A 25552-nucleotide genomic window follows, 5' to 3' on the forward strand; every position below is an offset into this window, starting at 1 on the left:
GCCAAATTTGGTAAAGATTCGACGAAACACTTGGATTTACATACGCAATAAACATATACGTTCTCTATTTATATAGATAACTCTTATTTATCTAAATCTAGTATGTTTATAAGAATCTAGTGTAAGCCTAATAAGGTAATTTTAACTGAAAAAAAGAATGTTTTTATAAAACATTCGCTGCGCCCTTCCTACTTCGGAGGATAGTGTATTGAAGAATTCATATCAATTTAATAACATTTCAGTGCTGACAGCATTAGCTTTCAGTGACATTTAATTTTTTGAAATCCGATTTGGATAAATAAGTAGCGTTATCATATTAATCTTGATGCAGTAAACACTTGAAAATTATATATTTCAGCAGCTTTTTACGATTTGGACCACATGCATTTTTGTTGGGGTGGGGCAAAAGTACTTTTTCAATTTGAATAATTCGTTCTTCAAGGCAATGATGATGTATGTTACGCTCGCTACGGTTTTGCTTGTCTGCAGCATTGCTGTTTCAGGTAAATCAATCAATGTTTTAACATAATGAAATATTGACGTTACACTAGGAAGTATTTTTAGAGTTCAGCGTATGAACTGTTGTATAAACTAATTTATTCAGTTATTTTATTTATTTAAAATTTATGATTGTTGAAAAATAGAACCTGGTCTTCATTTTCGCTCTCTTTACCTTTTTTTTTTTGTTTGGCGAACTATTTTTTACTGCCAAAGAAAAAAAACATCCGCGTCACTCGCAAAAGGGCTGGGTTCCGGTAGCGTGGTCGCTTGTGTCGTTATGCGTTCTAATGTAATTCAATGTTTGAGCGAATCGCTTTGAATTCCAAAGAAACTTTTAATTTGTTTTTAAAAGAATAAAAAAATATAGAAGAAAGTAAAAACGAGTTTTTTCTTTTTTTTCTGACGATGATTTTCAAATGTCCCACGAGATTTCTTTTCCGTTAGACGGATGAAATAGCTAATCAATCGGAGTTTGCTTCGCACGACAACAACTGGGTTACAGTAGCGTGGTTCTGTGTTAAGCGATAAACAGTGATAGAGCTGCAAAATTATTTTACGTTTAAAAGATACTATTTGGTGTCTTTTTTGTTTGGCGAAACATTTTAAATACCGGAAAAACGGCTTTACTTGCTAAAGAGTTTTAAAGCAACTATAAATCTAATTTAACGTTTTGTGGAACAGTTTTAAATTCCAAAGAAACTTGAATAGGTTTTTTTTTTTTTTTTTTTTGAAAAGGTGTCTACACATTTTAGTTTAAGAAAAATAGTAATCATTTCACATCGGGAGGGGCGGGGCGTGGATTTTTTTTTTATTCAACAGACTTCCTTTAAATTCTTAGCACGGGCATCGGCGAGCGGTTACTGCTATAGTCATTTATATATCAAATCAAAGCTAATTTGTTTCTGAACGTGATGAACTAAGGTTGCCCATGTAAAAATAGCCGCAAAAGGGGGGGGGGGGTTGTAAGCTGTTAAAGATTGCTTAGAGTGAAAGAGTTAGCGAGTTACACCATTCGTTCGACAGGGATGGCGATTGTCAGCTGTCATTGGCGGATACAAAGAATGAGGTTATAGAAGTCATAACCCCCCCCCCCCCAAAAAAAAAAACCGCGACAGTATTTGAATGTTTGCTCGAAAAAATTCAAAACTTGATCGAAAAAATAAGGGAACTTAAATTTTTTTAATTCAACTTTTTGGGGCATTACATGAAGGATGAGAGGGGGGGGGGGGGTCATGAGGTTCGCGATCCCTCCCTCTTAATTTGCAACAATGCTTTGTAATCGTTATAAGGTTCATTGCATTTTAGTGAAAATGCTTGCTTGAAAAAAAAAAAAAAAGAAAACCTTAACGAAAGTATAGGAAAAAGTAAATAATTTTTGATTTTTTTTTGTGGCATTATATGTCATTTTTCTATTTATATATATCTTTGCTTGAGACAGTTTTTCTACGGCGCTGTCAGCAGACGCCATTTAAATAAAATAAAATCCCCCCCCATGAACAAAATGGGGGGTCTGCCTCCCGATTGCTTTTTATGCAACAAATTTAATCGACTAGAGTATTGCCAAACTATATCCGGAGTTGCAGGAATCGTTTCAATTTATAAAACATTTGAGTGGGTACATATTTTTTCTGTGAAGTCTTTAAATTATTTTTTTTCTGTTGTGATATAGTTAATTAGTTTAAATCAGTGTGTTGGAGTTTGTGTCGAGGAAGAAATGTAAAATTTTAGTTCCGTGTTTGCGTGAAACCTAGTTACACGAAGGTTCCCGAAAATTAGTTCCTCGTATTAGAGGGAACTGTACTGAAAAAAGCCGCGTTTTGTCAGAAACGGACTGTCTGTTACAAAAACAATGAAGCTTTTGGGTGACAAAACATAGTTGTTATTTTCTTCTATATCTAATATATAGAAGAAAGTATTGGATTCGTGCAAATTTTCGAATTTCGAATTTTGACGGAATCGAACGTTTTGAGGTGTGCTGACCATTTCGACCATTTTTGGAAAATGTCTGTCTGTGTGTGTGTATGTGTCACGTCTGTGTGTGACCAGTTTTTTGTGGCCGCTCTACAACAAAAACTACCGCATGAAATCGAACGAAATTTAGTACACATATGTTCCCCTATGTGAACTTGTGCCCATTGGTTTTTGGCACGAATTCCTCCAAGGGGGGTGGAGCAATGGGACGTTTTTTGCGTTACGCGTGCTTGCTATTCCTCAGGAAGTAACTGGCGGAATCAAACAAAATTTGGTTCATATGTTGACCCTAACAGGTACAGGTGCTGATTCAATTTTGGTGTCAATAACTCAAACGGGGGTTGAGCTATAGAACGTTTTTTGTCGTCCATTGTGACAGCTGTATCTCAAGAAATAACGAACGGAATGAAAGAAAAATTTATCGGCAAGTAGCCCTTAGTTAGTATAAAAGCTGATTTTATTTTGGTGTCAACAGCTAAAAAGGGGGTAGCGCAATCGCCCGTTCTTTTTTTCCATTGTGAGTGCCCTGTCTCAAGAAGTAATGCTACGTTCTGGTTGAAATTTGGAATATATGTGAATCCATATGTAAACAGGCTTTGGTTCAATTTTGACGCCGATCGTTACAAGAGGTGTTGATTTCTTTTTCTTTTTCTTTTTTTTTTTTTTTTTTTTTTTGCGAATAGCTTTATTAATGCAACAATAAGAAAGATAAATTGTAATAGATTGTCGTCTGCGTATTTCTCGTGATTTTAATTGTATGGAAATGATCGGAAATATTATCTCAATGATTTAAAATTTTTAACTGTTGCCATCTTATGTTTGTTAACAAATAAAATATTTGTAATTAATTCAAGCAAGGCTTTTAAAATAATTTTCAATTTTCGCTCTTTGCTTTGCTTTTGAGATAAATCGGGAATGGGGATGGTCGTCAAGTTTTTGCATGTGTCATTTTGTTTTTGTTGGGAATATTGCTTCCTCGTCAAGCATGGGGAGGGAGCAGAAAAAAAAAGAAAAATATAGAAGAAAGTTTCGTAATGGCCACAACATACTAGTTTTTTTGTGAAGTTAAAAAAACTGATGAACCCAAATCCTATGGAAACATATCTCGAGATCCTATATCAAACTCTGAGACTAGGACGTCCTCGTCTATTTCCGATTTTTCTACAACTGGGGAAAAGAACACGCCCTTTACGTTTTGTCAACTCGTATCTGAGATGTCCATTATATTTTAAACCGCTATGTAAATCTGAACAGGATTAAAACTTATTTTCGGTACAAACTCAAGTTCACCGTTAGAACAGGAAATATACTGTTCCTTTACGGCTTTTACAAGACGAATCCCAAAGGTCAAACAAAATAATTTATTTTAATTATAATAATTTTAATAAAATCTGACCTAAGTTCAAGAAAATTGCCGTACATGAGATTCCATTCTGAAGCATGACCAAAGGTTGTTCGTGATCCGAAATTTTCGAAAATCTTGGGTTACCGTTTCCGAAAATTTAAGGCTAACAACATATTCTAAACCTGAAAAATTATTTTTAAAAAAACTTTAAAAATGGTTATTTCTATGAATTTTGTATGCAAATTTCAATTTGTTTACGTGAGGAGGGAGGGGGGGGGGGGCGTAGAGCTTCCTCATAGTTTCCAAAAATTTCAGTCTGTTTTCAGAAAATGTTACTTGAGTCCACTATCACCCCTGGCCATGACCCCACGGGCGGCATTTCAGCATTTCATTTGGGGGATCGAGCTTCTTAAATATGAATTGCCTCAGTATAGGATGAAATATATATTGGCTAACAGGATGTAATTATAAGTATTCATAAATAAGTATAAGTTTAGCATCAATAAATATTAGCGTCTAATAAAAAATTTAATTTTTACGACAAAAATTGTAATTAATTTTATAATTAGTTATCCTGCAAAGATAGGACAATTTCAACCTTTAGTTAAGTTTTAATGCACGGTTTTTGAAATCCGGAAGAATGGGAAATCTTGTTACTTATCCATTAATGCCCAGTGTCGTGCTCTTTTGTCAGTACAGCTATAGATAAAATTTCTTTTGCCCATTGTGAATCAAAAATAGTTTTCTAAACTCTTAAGACACGAATAGGATCTTTCTCAACTAGTTGAGCTGATTGGAACAGTTGAAATATAATTGAAGTTACAAAGTTACGTATGAAAAGCACACCTTTCATGTCTTGCCCTTCAAAATCCCCCAGGAAACTTTAAAAATTGTGATGGTCTTAATTTTTCATAATTGAATAGTTCAGTCTAGGTCTGTACTCTCTATCCGCAAGACAATTCTTCTTGCCTTATGCTATAAATTTTATTCAAAATTGACACATTTTATTTCCAATCCAGATATTGCAGAGTCAACAATACAGAAAAATATTTATCATCAAATCTTGTGTTAATTTCATTAGAAACTGTATCTACAGGTTGTTCTGTTTTAACCTGCAAAAAACCACTATTTTCGCAACTGTTAGTCCTTGATGCATACTTCCAATCGCAAAAATGTTCAAAATCAGGTGCGGATTGAAAATTTGAAATGAAGATAAAAATGAGTAAAAAAATACAAAATGTAACTTTTTATACGGGCCCCCAAGTCCCCTACCCTATGTTATGTTACATGAGGAAATAATCTCCATTGAAAAACAATTGAACACAAAAAGTTTGAAATTAGTACGACCAATACTCACAGATATATGAAACGCAGCCATTTGTGACTTACACCACTTAATACTCGCCGTAAATAAATAATTTTGGGGGAAAATATAGCAGTTAACAAGTGTTTAAAATTATATGTGCGCAGAGTGTGGTTTTTCAAATTGTGCGAGGTTTTGTAGTGTGTTTTTGTGTATCACGGCATAACATTTGCATTAATTTTTGAATAGCAATAAAAAATATGAATACCTTTTTTTTTACTTAGACAACCTGTCCTTCTTCTGACAGGGTGATAAGTTTGGTTCCTAAAAACTTTGAACTGGAATATCTCCTTGAGTTTTTGTCGCATAAATGTCAAGTTTTTTGGGTCAGTAATAGTTTTCAATGGAAGTTATTTCTCTAAATATAAGTTAGGGGACCTAGAACCCGTATAAAAAGTTAAATTTTGTATTTTTTGACTCATTTTTATTTCTGCTTCAAACTTACAATATCTTAATTCCGCATCTGATTTTGAACGTTTTTACAATTGGAAGTATGCCTCTAGGACTAACGGTTGCAAAAATAGCGGTCTTGCAGGTTAAAACGGAACACCCTGTATAATTTCACACGAAATATTAAACCAAAGCTTGGTTCTACATCATCATGTGCTTTTTGTACACCTCTTCTAAATTCATTTGAATATTCTTTGCGCCTTTTAAAAATTGTAATATCAATGATTAAAATTTTTTAATTAGTTAACATTTTTTTTTGAAAAGTTCCACGCTTGGTTGAAATATACATCTATGTGAGGTTTATTTATAGTTTCAATTGATGAAACTTGAACCGTTTGAAAACTAAAGTTAGCGGATGGAAAATGTTTTGATGGCGTAATGCCCTGTTCAAAAGCTCTCCACAATACAAAGCAAGCGAATAAACATTTAGTCCAGTCAATGAGTGCTCAAAACAGGGGAGTAGCGTGCATGGAATATGCGATAATTTTTGACTTCAGAATATTAATAGGGATAGTTTGTTAATAAACATACTGAAAGTCCCCGACCCTGGGGGGTGAGCTAAAGGAGGGAGGGAGGGGGGAAGAAAATTTTGGGTTTTTCGAGAAAATGTCGGAAACGGTGGAAAAAATGAGTTTAAAATAAAAAATTCAAGCGAAATAAACTTCCTATGAAACTGTTTCTACACATATTTGTCAAATTTCCAATAATTTTCTGAGTGTATGTTATGAAAAATCGATGATTTTCGGAAAAATTCTCTCTTTTTGTCAAACATTTGCTCCTAGTGCATTCCAGGATCAGTATTCATGAAAATTGTCAACAACAAAGTTATAGAGCTTTAAATTTCCTTCAATTTGATATGCTACTTTGTTAGATTTTATTCAACCAATCAAAAGTTACAGAATGTCAAACACGCACTTTCATGGCAAAAATTTAACACTTGCCATTAACAAATTTCAAACTGACTCGAAAGGATCGCGCACTTCCTCTTTCTTCAATGAATTCGACAATCCTGATGGCTAATAAAGAAGTATTTGTGGGTTACTACAACACAAATGATGTTTAAACGTTGGTGGTGGGGGGGGGGGGGGGGGTCGTAAAATTGTGGCTTTATGATAAGGGGGAGGGAAAGAGTAAGAAGTGTGACATCAAGCATTTTTTTAAGTACGAATATGTTTATGAAAAGTAGTTTGTAAAACGAACTTTGTGACAAAGGGAGGGTAGAGGGTTAAAAATGTTGAGAAATGTGTGACATTATTTATATGGACAGCCCTTTACCAAGGAATCGGACGAAGATTTTCAAAATTACGTATATGTGGTATGAATTGGTGGACTGAGGACGTGCAGAAAGTCAGCACTATACATATCTGCAGATCTGCAGAACTACGTATATGCAGTATGAATTAGCTCCATACCCATTGCATTATTTAACGAAAATGAACTGAGGAAGTTAAGAAAGCCAATGCTTCCTCATTAAGAAATTTGTTAAAAGTAATTAATTAGCAAATATACTGATAGTCCCCGACCCTGGGGGGGGGGGAGTTAAATGTAGAAGGGGAACCCAAATTTTGTGGTATTCGATTCTATTTCGGAAACGGTAGGAAAAATGTGATCCGAATAATAGTAAAAGCTAACCAAATTTATTGTGAAATTGTTTTCATACATATATGTCACATTTCCAGTGTTATTTTAGGTACGCGTTCTTGAAAACCAATACTTTTCGGAAAAAAATTATCTTCTTTTTATCGCAGAGCGTCTGTGCCAAGCAGGCGCTCAAGGGATCTTGTGCAGCAATCATGTGACATTTACCCTGACAGTTTTATGTGTCTTGAAAATCCACCGGCTGAACACTTAATTTGCGGATTAAAATCTGATACCAAAGAAATACGAAGCCTATGCCCAATCACAGCGACACCCAGCTGACAAGCAATCCAAAACTATGAAGTTCTAGCATGTACTCAATTTCATTACTCTTATTGAAATGAATATGTGACGCTATAGCTGGATAATGAAAATTTTAATAATAGAAATAAGGTAAATGTAGCTAGCTGATCGGCAGCACCTCTTTGTAATTATAGGTTTTATTACATTATTACTAATCATATTTTGAAAGTGTTTATGTGGAATATGGACTGACAGTAATTAGAAAATGAAAATATCATCTTTAAGGTGACATCTTGGTTCTATTCTGAGTCGGAAGGGTCATATCACCAGCAGTGGAAAAGTTGTTCTTAGAAATTAGTAATGTATTAATGTCATCGTCGTTCCCTTCGTTCTGGATAAATATATTGATTCCGTTGTTGCAACTGCCCTTGCAATGCAAGCTTGGGACAGAGTACTCAAACGATGATTTTCTTCAAGTGACCTCCTGGTCACTTGTAGAAAAGAAATCTGTCAAAATCATCTTCAAGATTCCGCCAGGAGCAACATCCGATTCTGAGAGTTTCAACACGAGTTGGTCATTATTCCTTTCCTAAACCCCCAATCCGGTACTCACCATTAAGTTCCTAGCTACAGGGTAACTTGGTGGTACGGCAGAGTTAGAGATCAGTCTTGATGTTAGCAGCTACTTTGATAAATGATCTGTAACGAAACTCATTGAGGGACTTTTCTGTCGCTGGAGCACCATACAATGAGAGATACATATGACCCCAGCTGCCTCAATGGATTCAGGAGAAGAACTGTTGATATATACCTTAGATACATGTTGTATGATTTTAGATTTCTGGAAAATGTTGTGATCAGTTGGGAATTTGGCTAACAAGAGGACAGCCAGGAGTACTTCCTCTCAAATGATAGCTACCGAAGAATTTTTCCATCTGATTCATCCTCGCAATATCAACGTCAACATCACCTAAAGCTCGGAGCGTATTTGGCTCGTTTTTCAACAGTTTCATCATTAGCGGATTTGCCAGCTGACTGTTATTATGAAAGTTGGACAGAAACCTTCTTGTTTGACTGTATTTCAATTTTCTAACTGACGTTGATGTCCTTATGGTTTATACAGTCGTCTCTTTTCGCCTAACAGTTTTGTAGACTATAGGTATTCTCAGTAACAACAAATTTCAAATTTAATTAAATCAATGTGGTTATCAATTTCCTTAAACAATATGTATAGTTCTGACTTTCTGCACGTCTTCAGTTCACCAATTCATACTGCATATACGTAATTTTGCAAATCTTCGCCCGATTCCTTGGTAAAGGGCTGTCAATAAATAATGTCACACTTTTTTTCAACATTTTTAACCCTCTACCTCCCCCCTCCCTTCTTTTTGTCACAAAATTTGTTTTACAAGCTACTTTTCATAAACATATTCGTATTAAAAAATGCTTGATTTCACACTTCTTATTTTTTTCCTTCCCCCTTCTCACAAAGTCGCAATTTCACGACCCCCCCCCCCCCCACACACCTTAAACATCATTTGTGTTGTAGTAACCCACAAATACTTCCTTATTGTCCATCAGGATTGTCGAATTCATTGAAGAAAGAGGAAGTGCACGATCCTTTCGAGTCAGTTTGAAATTTGTAAATGGCAAATGTTCCATTTTTTGCCATGAAAATGCGTGTTTGACATTCTGTAACTTTTGATTGGTTTAATAAAATATAACAAAGTAGCATATCAAATTGAAGGAAATTTAAAGCTCTACAACTTTGTCGTTGACAATTTTCATGAATACTGATCATGGGAGGCACTTAGAGCAAATGTTTGACAAAAAGAAAGGATTTTTCCGAAAATCATCGATTTTTTATAACATATACCCAGAAAATTATTGGAAATTTGACAAATATGTGTAGAAACAGTTTCATAGGAAGTTTATTTAGCTTGAATTTTTACTTTAAAACGCTTTCTTTCCACCGTTTCCGACATTTTCTCGAAAAACCCAAAATTCCCCCCCCCCCCCTCCCTCCCACCTTTAGCTCACCTCCCAGGGTCGGGGACTTTTAGTATGTTTACTTACTAATTACCCCTAACAATATTCTAAAGTCAACAATTATCGCATATTCCATGCACGCTACAATGTGTTCATTGACTGGACTAATTTAAACAAAGACATGTTAAAGGGCATCAGCTCTTACACCAAGAGTCGTTTTGCAAAATCATTGGTTTTAAATTATCGCGAAGGGTTTTTATGATTTTAACTCTTGAAGACCATTTTGAGTCGCTCCAATATCAACAACAACCGTGTTGTCTTATTGCTTAGAAAGAGCCCCCAGTGAAGATATTTGCAGATGTATTATTTTTTTTTCTTCCAAAAGTAGCATGTATTTTTAAAAAATTTCTATGAAAATACATACGTAATGCATTGAGTGACTGAAATGAGTTTTTAGCAGAAGAAAGTGTGACTTTTCACTAAGTAAACATACACTATTTCTTGCGAAAATCATTCAGCTAAGCCACTTGACTGGCCTCTCATTCCCATCGTTGCACTGAGCACAAAATTATGAAATATTAACTTAAAATACACCACCAGCTCAGTTATTCCATCCGAGGACTGCAGTTTCGTGCTTTTTAGCACTCATCAGCCCGGAATAGGAATCACATGAGCTGGTGGCGAAAATCCTCTTAAGGGAGCCAAGAGAGCCAAACAAACTGGTAGCATAATGTAGAATTAGCACACCAGATGAGTGACCGCAGCAATGGTGCGGTTCAACTCAAAGATTGATGGCAAGGCATGGTATTTTGTAGTAAGTTACACCAAGAGTAAGAGGTTGTAAGAGTTACCAGTTTGGCTCTTTTGGCTCCCTTAAGAGGATTTTCGCCACCAGCTCATGTGATTCGTATTCCGGGCTGATGAGTGCTAAAAAGCACGAAACTGCAGTCCTCGGATGGAATAACTGAGCTGGTGGTGTATTTTAAGTATTTCTGCCTTAGTCCTGGCTTAGGGCGGTATTTTACTACAAAGTATGAAATATTTAGCCTTTCATGAGGAATTTACTTCCTTAGTTGAAATTAACTACGATTCTCTATCCGTGTTCTCTGTTCTGAAAAGAGTAGTAAATGCTTAATGAATTATTAAGTAATCATCCAAAAAACGGAAAACACTAGCTCATGTCTGGAATGCATTGAGTTTCTTCAACTATTACTACGAACCAGCGAAATTCTTTGTTCATGAATATTGATTTGCGATTCACATAACTTGACTTTACCCATTTTTTATCATTCTTCTCAAAACATTTGGGAGTGCTATCGCCCCTCCTATTTTTCGTCCTTGCATATCCCCTAAAATGAAATTCTGTATCCGCCCCTGCCAGCTGTACGCATGGGCGTATCCCGAGGGGGCAAGGTAGGGCAGCTGCCCCCTCCTTCCAAAATAAAAAATATTTAGAAAAAATACCCCTTAAAATTGACGGTTTTTTCAGTTTCTAAATTCCTTAAGGAGTTCAGCTGTAGTAACTTTGTCAGAGTTTGAAAGTATACAGTTGACTCCCGCTACAACGCGATTCGACTTACGCGAAATGGCTATGACGCGAATTTTTCACGAGTAACGAATTCTAGAGTTGATGCGAATTTTTCGTCCACAACAAGATTTCTTTTTGGGAAGTATCGGCTTCGTTATTGGCTACTAAATATTGATTTCGTGAGTGTTATTACATAACTTTGAGCACCACTGATAGCTTGACAGCAAAAGTTCCCACACCAAACCAGTCTGAAGTTGATGAAATATAATGGCACCTTAGTGGTACCTTCATCTAAAGTTTGTAAAGATGGGTAGAAAAAAAAGTTTCTGATAAATGAAAAAAATGCTAAGATTCTCAATATGCTTGAACAACATAAAAAACCGTCGACGGTAGCGCGATAATAAGTTTGAGTGAATCTTCCGTTTGTACAACTAAAAGTCAAAACGAAGAGATATCCGTAAAAGTTCAGAACTTATTTTCAATACTGAAGCTTTTTAGAGCAGTCTAGCAAAGTAAATATTAAAATGGAAACTGCTCTTGTATTGTGTATTAAATAGATCAGGAAGAGGGGCGTTGCCACAAATTGAAACGTTATAAGAGAAAAGGCGAAGCAATCATATTTAAAAATGGATTAGATAAGAATAACGATCTTAGAATGGAGCATAAATCATCTTTATCTTCATTTTTTAACTCATAAATATTGTTACTGTACTGCACAGCACTATTATAGTGCAGCATTTTATTGGTACTACATACTGTGTGTACAGTGTTTTATTTTATGTCTTTCCCTCCCATTCATCCCAGTGATCCCTCCCATTTTATGTATCCTACCGTATTTCATGTTATATAGTTTATTTTTTAAATACAGTATAAGTTGTATAAGTTCAATTCTTTATATATGAAACTGGATAGTTGTCGAATGCTTTAAAGCAGCTTGAGGAATGTTTATAAGTGTCTAAAAGAATTTGGTATGCTTCAAAAAGTCTTATACGTATGTTTTTCCACAACGCGAAATTTCGACTTACGCGAGGAGTCTTGGAACTCATCGCGTAAGTTGGGACTCAACTGTATACATCTTCCTTGGGAGCTTATTGAGAAGGGAAAGTAATTGGCGTTCATTTGGGTTAATAACGCAATCATTTTTTAGAATTACATTGCATCCAAAAACTTAGAGGAGGGGGCGCAAAAGACCAGTCTCCTAACTGCCCGAATGATTGAAATATCCAGCTGCACCCCGATCTTTAATTTTGAAGAGAGACAAATGGAATTAATTCTAAATTTCGCGGAATGATGATTTAAAACAAAATAATAATCATTTATTCCAATTTTACAGATGAAAGACATTTTACCTTTTATTGAGGAATACGTGTTATATGTATATGCAAAGGCGGCGATTGGGACTGAAAAGGGGGGGATGACAACTAAAAGCCATAGGACTTAACGCCAGCTAAAAATTAAATAAAAGAGAGAGAGAAAATACAAAATTTGCTAGGGCTGGTTTTGAGAGCATATGAGTGGTAATTGATGCAAATGTAACAGCTTACCTCACGTTTTTCTTAAACATTTGATGAGTTATATACATAAACAATGAATTTCCCCAAAGAAACACTTAGACAAGAAAAAGACTTCCATTATTTACCCCAACGTATTTAGAGATGTCACAATCACTTGGTAATAACTTCATTAAGCAAGTATGGCTTGTTTAGGCAAAACAATTGATTTACTCATACTATCTAAACAATGAATACATAAAGTAAAAATTACTGCTTGTGCTAAATAATGGTTCGTAACCAGATATACAAAGTAAAACATATAATTATGGTCTGAAATTTTTGACACTTCTGCTTTTTGTAGAATTTCTAGTTTTGTTTCCTAAGTTTTAAAATAAAATAAATAAATAAACCATAAAAAGGGGGGGGGCACCCCCTTTGCCCCCCCGAATCGCCGCCACTGTGTATATGGGATTTTAAATGCAACCACAAAAAAAAAATGTTAATTTTATTTCATTTGGAGCATATGAAATTCGTTTTTACTACTGTTTGCACCGTTGATTGAGAACACCAGCAATTGACGCATGTGCAAGAACTTTGAAAACTCTTTCAACTATTGGCGAATCCAGTTCAGCCATGAAGGGGGGGGGGAGGAGCTGGGCCCAGGTGAGCCCCGATAGGAGGGCACTGTAACCTCCCAAAATTTTCCTTATTCAGAAAATTTTGTTTGACTATGTGTCAAAAACATTATCATTCTTCAAAACTTGGGAGTTCCATTTGGCAAAATTATCATCATTCGACGAAATTTGGAGTTCATTCGGCCCTCCTTAAAATTGAAGATCGGGCTGCAGCTAGGCAGGCAAAACATTTGGGCAGTTAGGAAACTGGTCTTTTGTGCCCTCCCCCTCCCTTTCTACCAGATTTTGGAATATTAGAATTCTAAAATGATTGCGGAATTAACCAAACCAAACACCAATTAATTTCCCTTCTCAATGATTTCCCAACGAGGATATATATATACTCTTTCAAACGCTGACAAAGTTACTACAGCTGAACTCCTTGATAAATTTGAAAAATGAAAAAACCGTCAATTTCAATTTAAAAATTTTTTTTTCTAAATATTTTTTATATTGGAAAGCAGTTCTATCTTGCCCCTTCGGGATACGCCCATGCGTACAGCCATGCGCCATCCCGAACGAATGGTGCAACCCCGATTTAAAGCTCTTTTTACAGATGCAACCTTAGTTCATCACGTTCAAAAAGAAAAAAAAAAGTGATATAAAGACTTTATGAACGCATCAATGTCCCAAACTAGTACCTGTTCACACCTGGCCGCGAAGAGGTACGGCTAGTTGCGCAACGGCAACCATTACTTTTCAAGGTATATTTCTTTGAAGTAGAGGACATTTTATTTCACTAACAAGTGCATCATTTTTTCTCCAAAAACTCGAGTTATATTAATTTGATAAAAAAATACTTGCGGCCACTTTTTGCTGGGCAACCTAGCCAAAACAGATTGTCCCTTTCGTAATTTAATATAAAAATTTAATTTGGACTTTATACTCGATGAAAGTAGTAGTTCTGCAGCCGGATCTAGTACAGATTCTAACATACCTCTGCAAATGCTGACATCCATAAAAAAAAACTAATAGATACGTCCATTTCCGCCTGTAAACCGGATGTTTGCCTTTCCATATAATCCGTGGTCAGACAATAGTCTACCCATTTTCAGACAATAACCAGAGCTAAAAGGTGAACTGTATCAATAACTTAATCTCATCGGTAGCTAAACATAAGTCGGATCTTTGAAAACAAATTATTTCATGAGTCTCTCATGAGTGTTACTATAGCTAAAATTCACCATTTGCATCAATAAACTTTTTATTTAATCGTTAAAAATTTGGTTTCAATATTTAAATTTTTTTTAGTTAATCATGGTAATTGCAATGAAAACATTTGTTTAATATGTTTTTATTGCAAACTTTATCCTTTATTTAGGAAACAAAGTAACACTTATGAGAAAAACAGCTATCCGAATAGTTGAATTTTCTTAAATGAATATTTACAACAATTTGACTTATTACAGATTATTTAAGATTGTTTATAGGGTTTCCAATCTCGCGCCAAATTCAGCCCCGCGGGATTTCGTGATTGGAAGGAGCCAATCCCGCGGGATCTACTTTATTCTGCTAAAAATTAAATTTTAGTGTCAAATAGAAAAGGTTGTGTTTTTTATAGAAAGATTGTTTTTGTTACTTGAGTTAGTAGATTTCTCGAACTCCTAAACCATTTGTATAGTACAGCAAAGTCTCAACAAATAGTAGAGACCAATTAGCAACTATCGTTTGGTACGCTAAAGTACCAAACCTTTGCCTCCCTTTGCTTCGTATGAGATGAGAAGGGATTTTCGTGCAAAAAAAATAATGCACGGTGAAAACGCGTACTTTGACTCCACTGCAGTTGTTTTTACAATAAATAAGAGTTTTAAAATAATTGTGGACATTTATCATAAACTTCATGACCTTCTAAAATAGATGTTTCTTTTCTTATGGGGGTCATGCTTGGCTTTTGCTCAAGAACTGCAAATTACGGACGAAAACGATGTCTCTTTGACTTGTGTATTGGTGTATCCAATTTAACTTGCATTAACCATACCCAACGTTGTTGTTGCATAAAAGTTAATCATTGTTAGTCATTAACATTTCGATTCATTACGGCAGGGAGAGATCTGATTGGTTTCACCAAGTCACAGACTCAGTAAAAGTTTTTTGATAACATCGCTAATTTTACCTCTCACTTAAAAGAGATATACAAAATCTTGAGCCGCTTAACCTACTGCGAGTCAGCTTGTGTTTCATCCATGTTTCTGTCGCCTCTTCTAGAGTCGTGCTAAGTGTTGCAGATTATATAGTCAGCTGATTCATCCAACATAATTTTCAAGGTACCACACTCACATTTATAATATCACGGTGACAAAGACGTCGGCAGGCAGTTTCTGCAGGTTTGAGAGCATTACATAATAATAGGTTTTTTTTATTGGATCTACTTCGGAAAATTATATTCAGGCTATTCCAGCGGGTTTTGCAATTTGCAATGCACTTTCTCATTTTTTTTCTAAAACTCAATTTTCTGGGTTTAAAATTTTTGTAATGGTTTTCGAAAACGTTAATTATTTTTACTCAATTTCTGAATTGCTGACGCATTAAAACAAAAACCTCGAATGAATATACCTACTCATTCTCAGAAAAATTAACTCGATTTATATTGTGTTCTTAAATGGTAAATCCGCTGTTCATCATAAGAGGCAGAAAGTTTTTTTTGCTCTTGTTCTGGATATACGAGGTGATTCAAACATCAGATGATGCTTGTGAAAATGTTCGTTTCATGAAGGGCAAAATTTGGAAAATGTTTGCATGAAAAATCTTTGCGGGATTGGAAATCTTGTGGGATTTTGCTCTCAATCTCGCGGGATTAATCCCGCAAAATATCATGTTGGATTCCGCAGGACTCGGGATCGGATTTTCGGGATTGGAAATCCTAATTGTTTAATCAGGATATGTTAGATTATATATTTTTAGAAAAGAAATTACAGAAGTGACTTGCCGAGAATATTTTTAGAATTTCTAAAATCTAATCAAATTACACAATTTTTTTCATGCTATTTACTTCTAGCTTAAAAAATATCTGCACAAACTTCAGTAAAAATAACTTTTTTGCTTTGAAGATATTTGCAGAAAATCTACATAATGTCTTAATTAATGAAGTTTGAAATCTCTGCAACCATAACCATTTGCTCACTTTCGTAAGACAAACTCAAGGAAAAGTTGATAATCTGAACATTTTACAGCAAAAACGTCTTTGTTAACTTGAATGTACCTGCAGAAATATCAAATTATTGAAACTTTAAATTACCACAACCCTATGATTTGCACACTAATGCTTAGACAGCAGTATACAACCATGTTTTTAATACTTTTATTTACATTTTTAAGCTTATAATTTGTGAGAAAATATTATTTGGATAAACTACCAATACATGTGCCGTTTTTAGTACCTGACATTCTTTATTGCCAGGAAAAGGGCAAGCAACATTGCTTTAGCGTTTTAATATTTTACTCTTGATTTGAGCTAAAAGCAATTTGGGAACTACATGAGGTTAGTTATTGAAAAAAAAATGGCTTAAATAATATTTAATAAAAAATAGCTATACTGGGTTGTGGACAATCCAGACTGATTTTGTTTATTTACACATTTTATTGCATAAAATAAACTTTCATTAGGAAACTTAATGAGACTAGGTCAATCTTAAGTGGGATTTTTGACGATAAATTAATTCATAAGCCTATCTCTCAAGAGTGTTATTATAATGAAAATTCAGCATTTGTATTTAAAAACTTTTCAATCTTCAAAAATTGGTTTCAATTTTAAATTTTTGTTTTAGCAAAGCAGGACAAAGGGTCATTGTTTTAAGCTATTGAAATCGAAACATAATCCAGATATAAGGAAAGACTACTACTTTAGTAGGGTTGTGGGCACTTGGAACGGCTTACCGGAAAAGGTGGTAATGAGCAATGGGGTGAATAACTTGAAGAGAACCATTGATCTTCATTGAGTACTAATAAATTGACTAGGACCAGCCTAGCTGGACCAAGAGCTTGTTGCTGGTCGTCGCATTTGTATTCGTATATGTAATTGCAATGAAAACACTTTAATTTAATATGCTTTTATCGCGAACTTCACTCATGATATTTAGCGGGATTAATCCCACGGGATTGAGAGCAAAATTCCGCAAAATTTCCAGTCCCGCAAAGATTTTCCATAAACGTTTTCAAACTCTTGCCAACTATATTTTACAGGCAAAGGTGTCCCACATCGGTAGAAACGTATGCTATCTGCCTTTTGACCAGAAACGGAAGAGTAGTTTGACAAAAAAGCCAACATCTAGGAACAGGTTGGCGAGACAAGTTTGGGAAAAAGCGTGCTTGAATAATCGGAAAGGCACTAAATTGCCAATGCTGATGGCGATGCATTTGCAATTAGAATCGTCAACGTCAAGCGTAAGTTACATGTTAGCGACACGTGATTTAAAAGAAATGGGGCAAAATTACAATGGCGCAAAAGTATGAAACGAGTAAAAATTTTGAATCTTTAAAATAAATTAATTTTGCCCTCCCCCCCCCCCCCAGTAAAAAAAGGTATCATACGTTGCTTTTCCACTTCGAGATTTTTTTTTCTTTTGTCTTTTTTTTAAATCACAATTTGCTTAACACCAGGGTCTGTCATCAGTCGGGACCCTGGTATCAGATATTATAAAGAAACTGCTCATGACCCCCCATCCCGTCCCCCTTTACTTATTAATTTTGGGACGACATTTTGGCCTTTTAAATATTCCACCCCTCCCCTCTCTTAATTCTGAAATGAAAGTACTTGTGGGTTGGTAAGACAAGTATGTATCAAAAGTACTAAATAAACGATCAGCAAGAGAGGAAAAAATAGCAAAGTTACCCAGAAACGTTTACTGAGACTACAGCTTGGTGAAACCTATCACTGTTCACTCCCTGCTATATAATGAATCAAATACAGCACTGAACAACGTTAAAGAAAGCAACAACTCAATGCAGTTGGATACAGCAATACACAAATCAAATAGACATCGTTTTTGACCGAAATTTGCAGTTTTGGAGCATAAACCAAGTATGACCCCCATAATAAAAGAAAAGGTATTGAAGTTTAGTGGGATGTTTTGCTAAATGTCTACAATTATTTGAATTCAATAAAACTTACTGCAGTGAGCCGCAGTAGGCGTTTTTTATCCCTTCCCATCCCATACGATCTATCGTTTGTTTGGATGCAGTGGACTTCATTGGGATAAACTTTTGTATACGAAACAATAGTTGCTAGTTGGGATGTGATTTTGTAGCTCTCTGCAATAGGCGTACGGAATTCAAGTAAACTACTAATTCAAGAAACAGAAGTCCTTCTAAGAAGGAAAACATTTATTTATTTCATATTAAAGTTGAACTTTAATATCAAATAAATTTTAGAAGAATCAAGTCCATTCCGCAGGATTTGCTCCTTAGAATCCCGAAATCCCGCGGGATTGGAAGTCCTAGTTTCAAGGTTTCAAGCACACCGACGTATTAGCTCGGGATCTATATTTGCCTTAAACTTCTCCGTAGGCGTTTTAAAAATGTTTTGAATTCGCCAATTTGAATGATCAATTTTGATCATGTTCTTCGTTAGAAGCTCTTTCGTACCAGGGCCGATGAGAGAGGCAAAATCTGACTAGTTGGAAACTAGGGGCCCGTCCTTTGAGATGGACCTGGCTTGGAATCGGAGTAGTATACGTTTTCCATGTTTTACTGGGGAAAGAGGGCCAGTTGGCCAAACCGACAAGGGACCCTGTCTTGGCTCTCAGCGGCTTTCCTGTTTCCAACAAACATTTTGGAGATTAATCCGCCTTTATGTTCAGGATATGCTTTTGCTTCTAATTTCTCCGTAGGCTTCAATGTCAGAACTTTTGAAGTGTTGAGATTTGCACGTCCGTTTTTGAATATGTTCTTAGTCTGGAGCGTTTTTTTTTCCATTAAGAATGCGACATGTCTTCTTGGTGCTCTTTTTTGGGGATTCCAATTGGGATTATTTACACTACTTAAACTGAGAGTATGACGCGTATTGAACAGTCGCCTACCCGTCTCTGTCATTATTATATCTGTTCAATGAAAGCAATATGCAATAGATGAATCATTGCCGATACAGATTGAACATTTTATTGCATTAAACGCATTACATTGCCATTGTCGTAAGGTAGAATTATCGATAGCAGCAATTTTGATAAATCAAATGTTATTTGTATAATAAATATTACTTTTTGTAAGCAAGTGCGTCTTTGTTTCAGAAAACACAAAGAGTTTGGCTTATCGCTTTGCAACCATATATAATGTGCGGGCCGAGGACATCAAAAACAACAGCATGTCGGTAAAAATTTACACCACAAGGAGTGTTGACACGATTTTCGTGCAGTATAGCGAAGATCAGTGGCTCTATGAACTAAGACGTCAGATTAAAATTGGTGAGTACTGATAAAGAATGTTATTATAACATTACTTTTACAAAATAAGAAGTATTGTATTTGCGAAAAAAATTTCACTCAAAAATCGACCTTAACTTCCATTTTGCTCGCCCCCGAATGAATATTGAGTTTTATTTTTTCAACCCGACCACACGTGGATATATGCCTAAGAACTTATTGACACTCGAGGTGTCCATTTTGACGATCTCCGAGTTAATTACAACGAGTTTTCTCGTGACGTCCGTATGTATGTGCGTATGTATCTAGCATAACTCAAAAACGGTATGTCCTAGAAAGTTGAAATTAGGTACGTAGACTCCTAGTGGGATCTAGTAGTGCACCTCTTCTTTTGGTTGCATTCGGATGTTCAAAAGGGGGTCTTTCACACCTTTTTGGTGTAAAATCATTGTTAATTTCAATGCAAACTCAAGTAGTGTTATAATTTGGCAAACATTTGGCAATATATCCCTAAACTTTTGGTTGCCAAGTTTTGTCGCCAACTTGGCGACAAATTTGGCGTTTTTTTTAAGAATCTGGTTTCAATTTAGCCACTGTTGGTGATATTTAGAGAGTAAACAATTGAATCACATTGAAATTGGTAATAATGGGAAAATTTATCTCTATAAAATGTTTTCTTTGCTTCGGTTCGCAACAAACTTGGGGTGAAAATATTCAAAGTGTTTCTTTGCTTACTTCGAGGTACAATTATCATTAAATTGGCGTAAAAAGGAAGTCATGTGATGATACACACATCAGCTCGTTTAGCTTATATGATTTTGGAAAAAAAAAGCTTCATTTGTGTATGGAAATTATTTAAAAAAAAAAAAACCTAAAGTAATTAGAAAACTATTGCAAACGTAGGTTTTGAAATTAAATGTAGCCCCTTTATCATGTCCCTTTCAAAGCAAGTCTCACAAACTCATGTGAGCTTCTAGTATTAAGATTGAGATGGTTGCAATTTCTTGCCTTTTTTTTTTGTCTTATCAAACAACTGAAGTCAGCTAAGGCAAGTTGTTCCTGTTTAGTAATAGTTACTAATAGCATGCAAAATGCAATGTCCATTCGGGTTAAGTACTGTAACTCCCCCTCCCTCCTCTTATTTCATTTTGGCAATTCATTTTAATAAGATCGCTATAAAATAAAATATATTTTTAAAAAATGTTACAGAAAGAAGAAACAAAACAAAGGGACTGAAAGACGTATAAACTATGTGATAAACTCTATTTTTTTTTAAATTTGTGAATAAAAATTAAGTTTCAGAATTTTATGAAAAATTAGATTTTTTAACACTTTTCGAAATTACCTTTGTGGTATGAATTTAGAAAATTCACTCTAATTTCTTTATTTTTCAACCAATTAAACTGAATGAGGCATTCATTTTCAAGCTAATACTTTTTTCTTTCAGTATAAACAACACAGAGTACTCTGTGAATAGAAGAGTGGTGCCCCTTCTCATCTAAAATCGGATTTTAATCTTTTTCAATTGGGATATTTAATTAGTCATATCTCCGGAGTACCAACTATGATCTGCATCGAAATTTTTTTGTAGTATATTTAAATCATTTTCTTGCGATATAGAAAAAATAAGAAGGATGTTTTAATGTTGTTTCAAAATAAAAATATTAAGTTTGTTTTGCAGGAAAGTTACTTCAAATTCAAGTTTCTATAACTTTAAAGCCTTTTTGAGCTTAAAAAAGATCAAAAACTTTTCAGAACAATTAATACTGGAATGTCGAAGAATAAAAGTTTGTCTCAATGATTAATAGTTAAAAAGTTGTTAACTTTGGAAAAGAATTGTGCAAAAACCTACGTTCTCGACTTGACAAGAGACAAAAACCCTTTTTATTGGTAATATATACTAAATAGAAGAATAATAATGAGAAGAATAGTTCAACACACATTTCTAAAAGCCTTATTTTGCGTTTTTTTTTTTTTTAGACATTAAAAAATATATATATTATTGAAAAGTTTTCATAACGTGAACTTAACTCTTTGTTAATTTTCTTTGGTATTGTGAGTACATGTAAAAATTATCTGTTCCCAGATGTAAAGTAAACGAATGTACAAGAATAAAAATAAACATGTTAGAAATAGGAATATGTGGGGTAGACCGGGGCACATTTACGAGGATTTTTTTCAATGAATTTTCTAATTCTTATGTTTGAACCTAGAAAATTTTAGACATTGTGGTTTTATGAAGCAGTTAATGAAGTCAAATTTGTATATTCAGTTGTTGCTCAGCTTGTGTTTTTAACCGTAATTTTTTTTTTTCAGTCCAAGTCGGTTGTGTAAACTTGCCCCGAACACGGGGCAATCGTCAAAAATGGATATTTCGGGTGTCTACATGATCTTAGGTATATATGCACGTGTGGTCGGGTAGAAAATAAAACTCAAAATTCATTCTGGGCTGAGCAAAATGAAAATTAAGGTCGATTTTTGAGTGAATTTTTTTTTTTTTTTTTTTTTTTTTTTTTTTGCGAATATATTTCCTTTTTTTTTTTTTTTGCAAAAGGAAGTAAAAAGTCTCGTATAACACGGTTTCGATACTACATATAACGAATTAACCGTGTTATACGAGGGACAGCTGTATATTGTTTTCTTGTCTAACTCGAAAATTTTGAGAAATTACGAAAAAGCGTAAAAATTAACCGTGTTTGGGCAGGTTCGGGGCAGTTTCTTCCATTGCGAGAAGAATGCTGAACTTTTACGAGAGTGAATTCAGGCACAAATTTAAAAAAATAGAAAGTGTCTTGTTTTTTTTAAAAAAAAAAAGACTTTTTCCAATTCCGATGTTTTTTAGTGCGGAAAAAAATGCCACTGCTGGAGCAAAGTGCGTAGAAAAAATTGAATTAAAAAGAAAAAAACTTTCTTGGTCTGCCGCAATTACGTTGAAGTTTCAACCAAATGCTGCATTTTGATGTTTTCAGTAAAATTAGTAAAAAAAGTATTTTACTATTTTCGATGACGGTTGCACGGAAAAAGTGCAACTGTGGCACTAATTTCACTTAAAAAATATGAGGTCTAAGAGATTTTTCCTTTGCCACAAATGCGAAGAAGTTCTGGCATTTTTCTGTTTCTTTAATATTTTAAATAAATTTTAGCAAATAGTAAAATTTAATTTTCAACTTATTTATCTGAAGTAATTACATAATTTATCACATGTGATGAATTTTTAGATGCTTATTGTGCTATAAATCCATTACGTATTGCTCATAATCTTAAAGTTGAAATTACGCTTTATTTGCACGAATCCAATACTTTCTTCTATATATTTGATATAGAAGAAAGTAAAAATACTTTTTTACTAATTTAGCTAAAAATATTAACAAACAGCAGTGGTAGAAACTTCAATCCAATCGCGCAAATCAAGGAGTTTTCTGACCATTGAAAACATTTATGTGCATTCACCATTTGCTTCACCAATGGCACTGTTTCCCCCACTATCCACCATCAAAAATTAAAAAAAAAACTGGTTTCCACTCCACCTTACACCAGATTTTTTTTTTTATAACTGCAATGTTTTTATATTTAGGTCAAAAAAGCCGTGCAGGCCCATATGTGATCAAAATGATGGATTTAAAAGCCAGCAGCAAGTATAACTTCCAGTTTCGATTATCTGAACTTGATGAATGGTCAAAGGTCTTCACATATGTGACACTTCCTAATGTGCCGCATGTCATATTCAGCGGTCTAAGCAATGGTGCTCTCAAAATTGAATGGGACAGTGCAACTCCAGACGCAATCGAAAAACACCAACTATCTTATAACAAAGTAAGCTTTGTCTATTTCTTCCGGTGAAAAAAGAAAATTTATAAATTTCACTGCCATCTTTTTGTTTGTATCGGCCTAAAAACGCATGAAATTATGATGTAAGAAGAGTATTCCAAAAGTAAAGTCCGGTGACCAATATTTAACTCGTGGCAGTTCTTAACACTATTTTATCCATACCAAGTTGCTATTAATGAACTCTTTATGAAACTATTGTAGTGGTTATTTCGATTTTGTAGTCGTTTGCTTGTCGGCGAGAACATAATGCAATTGACGATAAAATCGTAGATGTCCCTCCAATAGTGAAGTGGACGGTAGTAAGATTTTTTTGCAAAAGTACTGCCTCTGGTCCAGGGGCTTTGAGCATGTCTCTAATCCTGGACGGTGGAGTGTGTGTGTATGGTACTTCTAACTTTATTTTATAACCTTCAAAATTATAAATAAACCTTTCCATAGAGACTCAAACCGTTTAAGTCCAAACCAAAAGGTATTGTCCGTTTTTCACGAGAAGACACTTCGCCCCGCCTCATCGAACGCAGAGTTCTATTTTACGCGGGGGTGATCGGTAAGCAATCCACGCGCTTCTAAATGAGACAAACAGACCGCCTTAATTTGGACGTGCATTTAAAGGTTCAAAAAAATGTTAGTGTCCTTTACATCGCTTGCTCCACTTGTCTGTTGTCATTTTAGTTATTCTTGTATTTTAAAACTACTGCTTCAACAACAAAATGCAATAATCCGAATATACCCTCCGCCGAAAACAGCGAAATAGAATCATCGGATACCACGTGACGAAGGAAGACCCAAGTGCCTTCTTGTGAAAAACAGACAATACTCTTTGCTGGCAAGCATAGTCCTTGTTGCTTTGCACACACCGCACATTTGTTGCACGGAACAGTTCAACTCGCTCTCGTGGAAAACGGGCTATAACGGGAGTTTCTGGAGTATGTATGTACGTGTGTATGGGGTTGTGTGGGCGTGTGCGTGTGTGTGTACGAACACGAGAAGAGTGATCCCGCACCAGCAGGGGGCGGTGGATAATGAAGCTGGCAGAGGTCCAGGTTCAAAAATCAAAGGAAGCTCAACTGCGGAAGTAATATGCAATTCGCTGATTGCTTTAAAAATGGCTCTTAACCTTGGACAAGCATAAATAAGATCAGCTTGAGCAAAGAAAAGAAAATTTAGTTAAATGATTTTTTCGAAGGTTTATTACTTTTCATTTTTCAGGTACGTCAAACTGACGGAAATTGGGTAAAGGACGACTGTGCTGTAACTATCGAAATTCCTAAATGCAGTGGATCCAGTTTTACGATCACACCGTTGCATAAGGACTTTTATTACGAAATATTTTTAAGTGCACACACTTCAGCAGGCTACGGAGAGTATTACTATTTTAAAGTACACGCTTGAAGCATGACTGCTAAGAGTGAATCATGAGAACCGAATGTCAAGAATTTGGAAGATGGTCACTGTTTCGATAAATTAATTTATTTTTAAAATAAAAAGTATTTTCAGTCTCTTGTCTATTTTTGACTTTTTTCTGTTTTAAAAGAAAGCAAAAATGGTTGTGAACATACAGGATGTCATATAATTGCTACACAAAATTAGAGAAAAAAGAAAAATTCGTCGTTGATTTTATGTATTGAGCCAATCTGAAGCCCAATTTGAGCCAATAACGCTGCTTATTGATATCTCTTCTGCCACTATCTGACGATTGTGTTTCATGCAGTGTCAACTCCCCTTGAAGGGCTCCCTTATTACCCATCTTCAAATCCGATTTCTTATAGTTCGTCATGTTGAAATCGGCAGATTATACGTTTTTCGTGATTCTTGCATTATTTCCTTTTAAAAGAAAAAAAAAATCAACTGCTCGAAAATTTCAAGACAGTTTTTTTTTTTTTTGCAACTTCGTAATCCTCCTTTGCGCTACGCTCAAATCGTCAGATTTTTTACATATACACTCTTGCTTGTTATTAACCGACCTTATCTGCATCTAAAGCGCTTCAATGAATCTGGTGATCTTTTTTTCTTTTAAATTAATCTAAAGGGCTTCCCTAGACTCACCCACCAACAAAAAGGGCCAAGATTTGGTGTGGGTACTCATCAGGTTGTGAGGTATGTCCCCTATGTTTATCTGATGCGCGTAAACCCCCAAAAACACTTTGTGCTCCCCTACTACCAAGATTAACGGCTG

At 35.0% G+C, this 25552-nt stretch overlaps 1 protein-coding gene across 1 annotated transcript; it reads left to right on the top strand.

The window, feature by feature from the left end:
* Nucleotides 1-385: 385 nt before the first annotated feature.
* LOC129226578 (uncharacterized) lies at nucleotides 386-24865 on the top strand. Its single transcript, XM_054861198.1, has 4 exons — nucleotides 386-503; nucleotides 19417-19590; nucleotides 23123-23361; nucleotides 24586-24865. Exons 1-4 carry the CDS (start codon nucleotides 446-448, stop codon nucleotides 24766-24768), a joined length of 654 nt encoding a protein of 217 aa, XP_054717173.1. The 5' UTR covers nucleotides 386-445; the 3' UTR covers nucleotides 24769-24865.
* Nucleotides 24866-25552: the final 687 nt, after the last annotated feature.

This window comes from Uloborus diversus, chromosome 7 (assembly GCF_026930045.1).
Source record: "Uloborus diversus isolate 005 chromosome 7, Udiv.v.3.1, whole genome shotgun sequence".
Classification (NCBI taxonomy): domain Eukaryota; kingdom Metazoa; phylum Arthropoda; class Arachnida; order Araneae; family Uloboridae; genus Uloborus; species Uloborus diversus.

Bases quoted from the DNA above. Each gene is read 5' to 3' on its own strand.
- LOC129226578 (XM_054861198.1), top strand. From the start codon at position 446: ATGATGATGTATGTTACGCTCGCTACGGTTTTGCTTGTCTGCAGCATT. The intron at 504-19,416 runs GTAAATCAATCA...TCTTTGTTTCAG, and splicing joins CTGCAGCATTGCTGTTTCAG to AAAACACAAAGAGTTTGGCT. The intron at 23,362-24,585 runs GTAAGCTTTGTC...TTCATTTTTCAG, and splicing joins ACCAACTATCTTATAACAAA to GTACGTCAAACTGACGGAAA.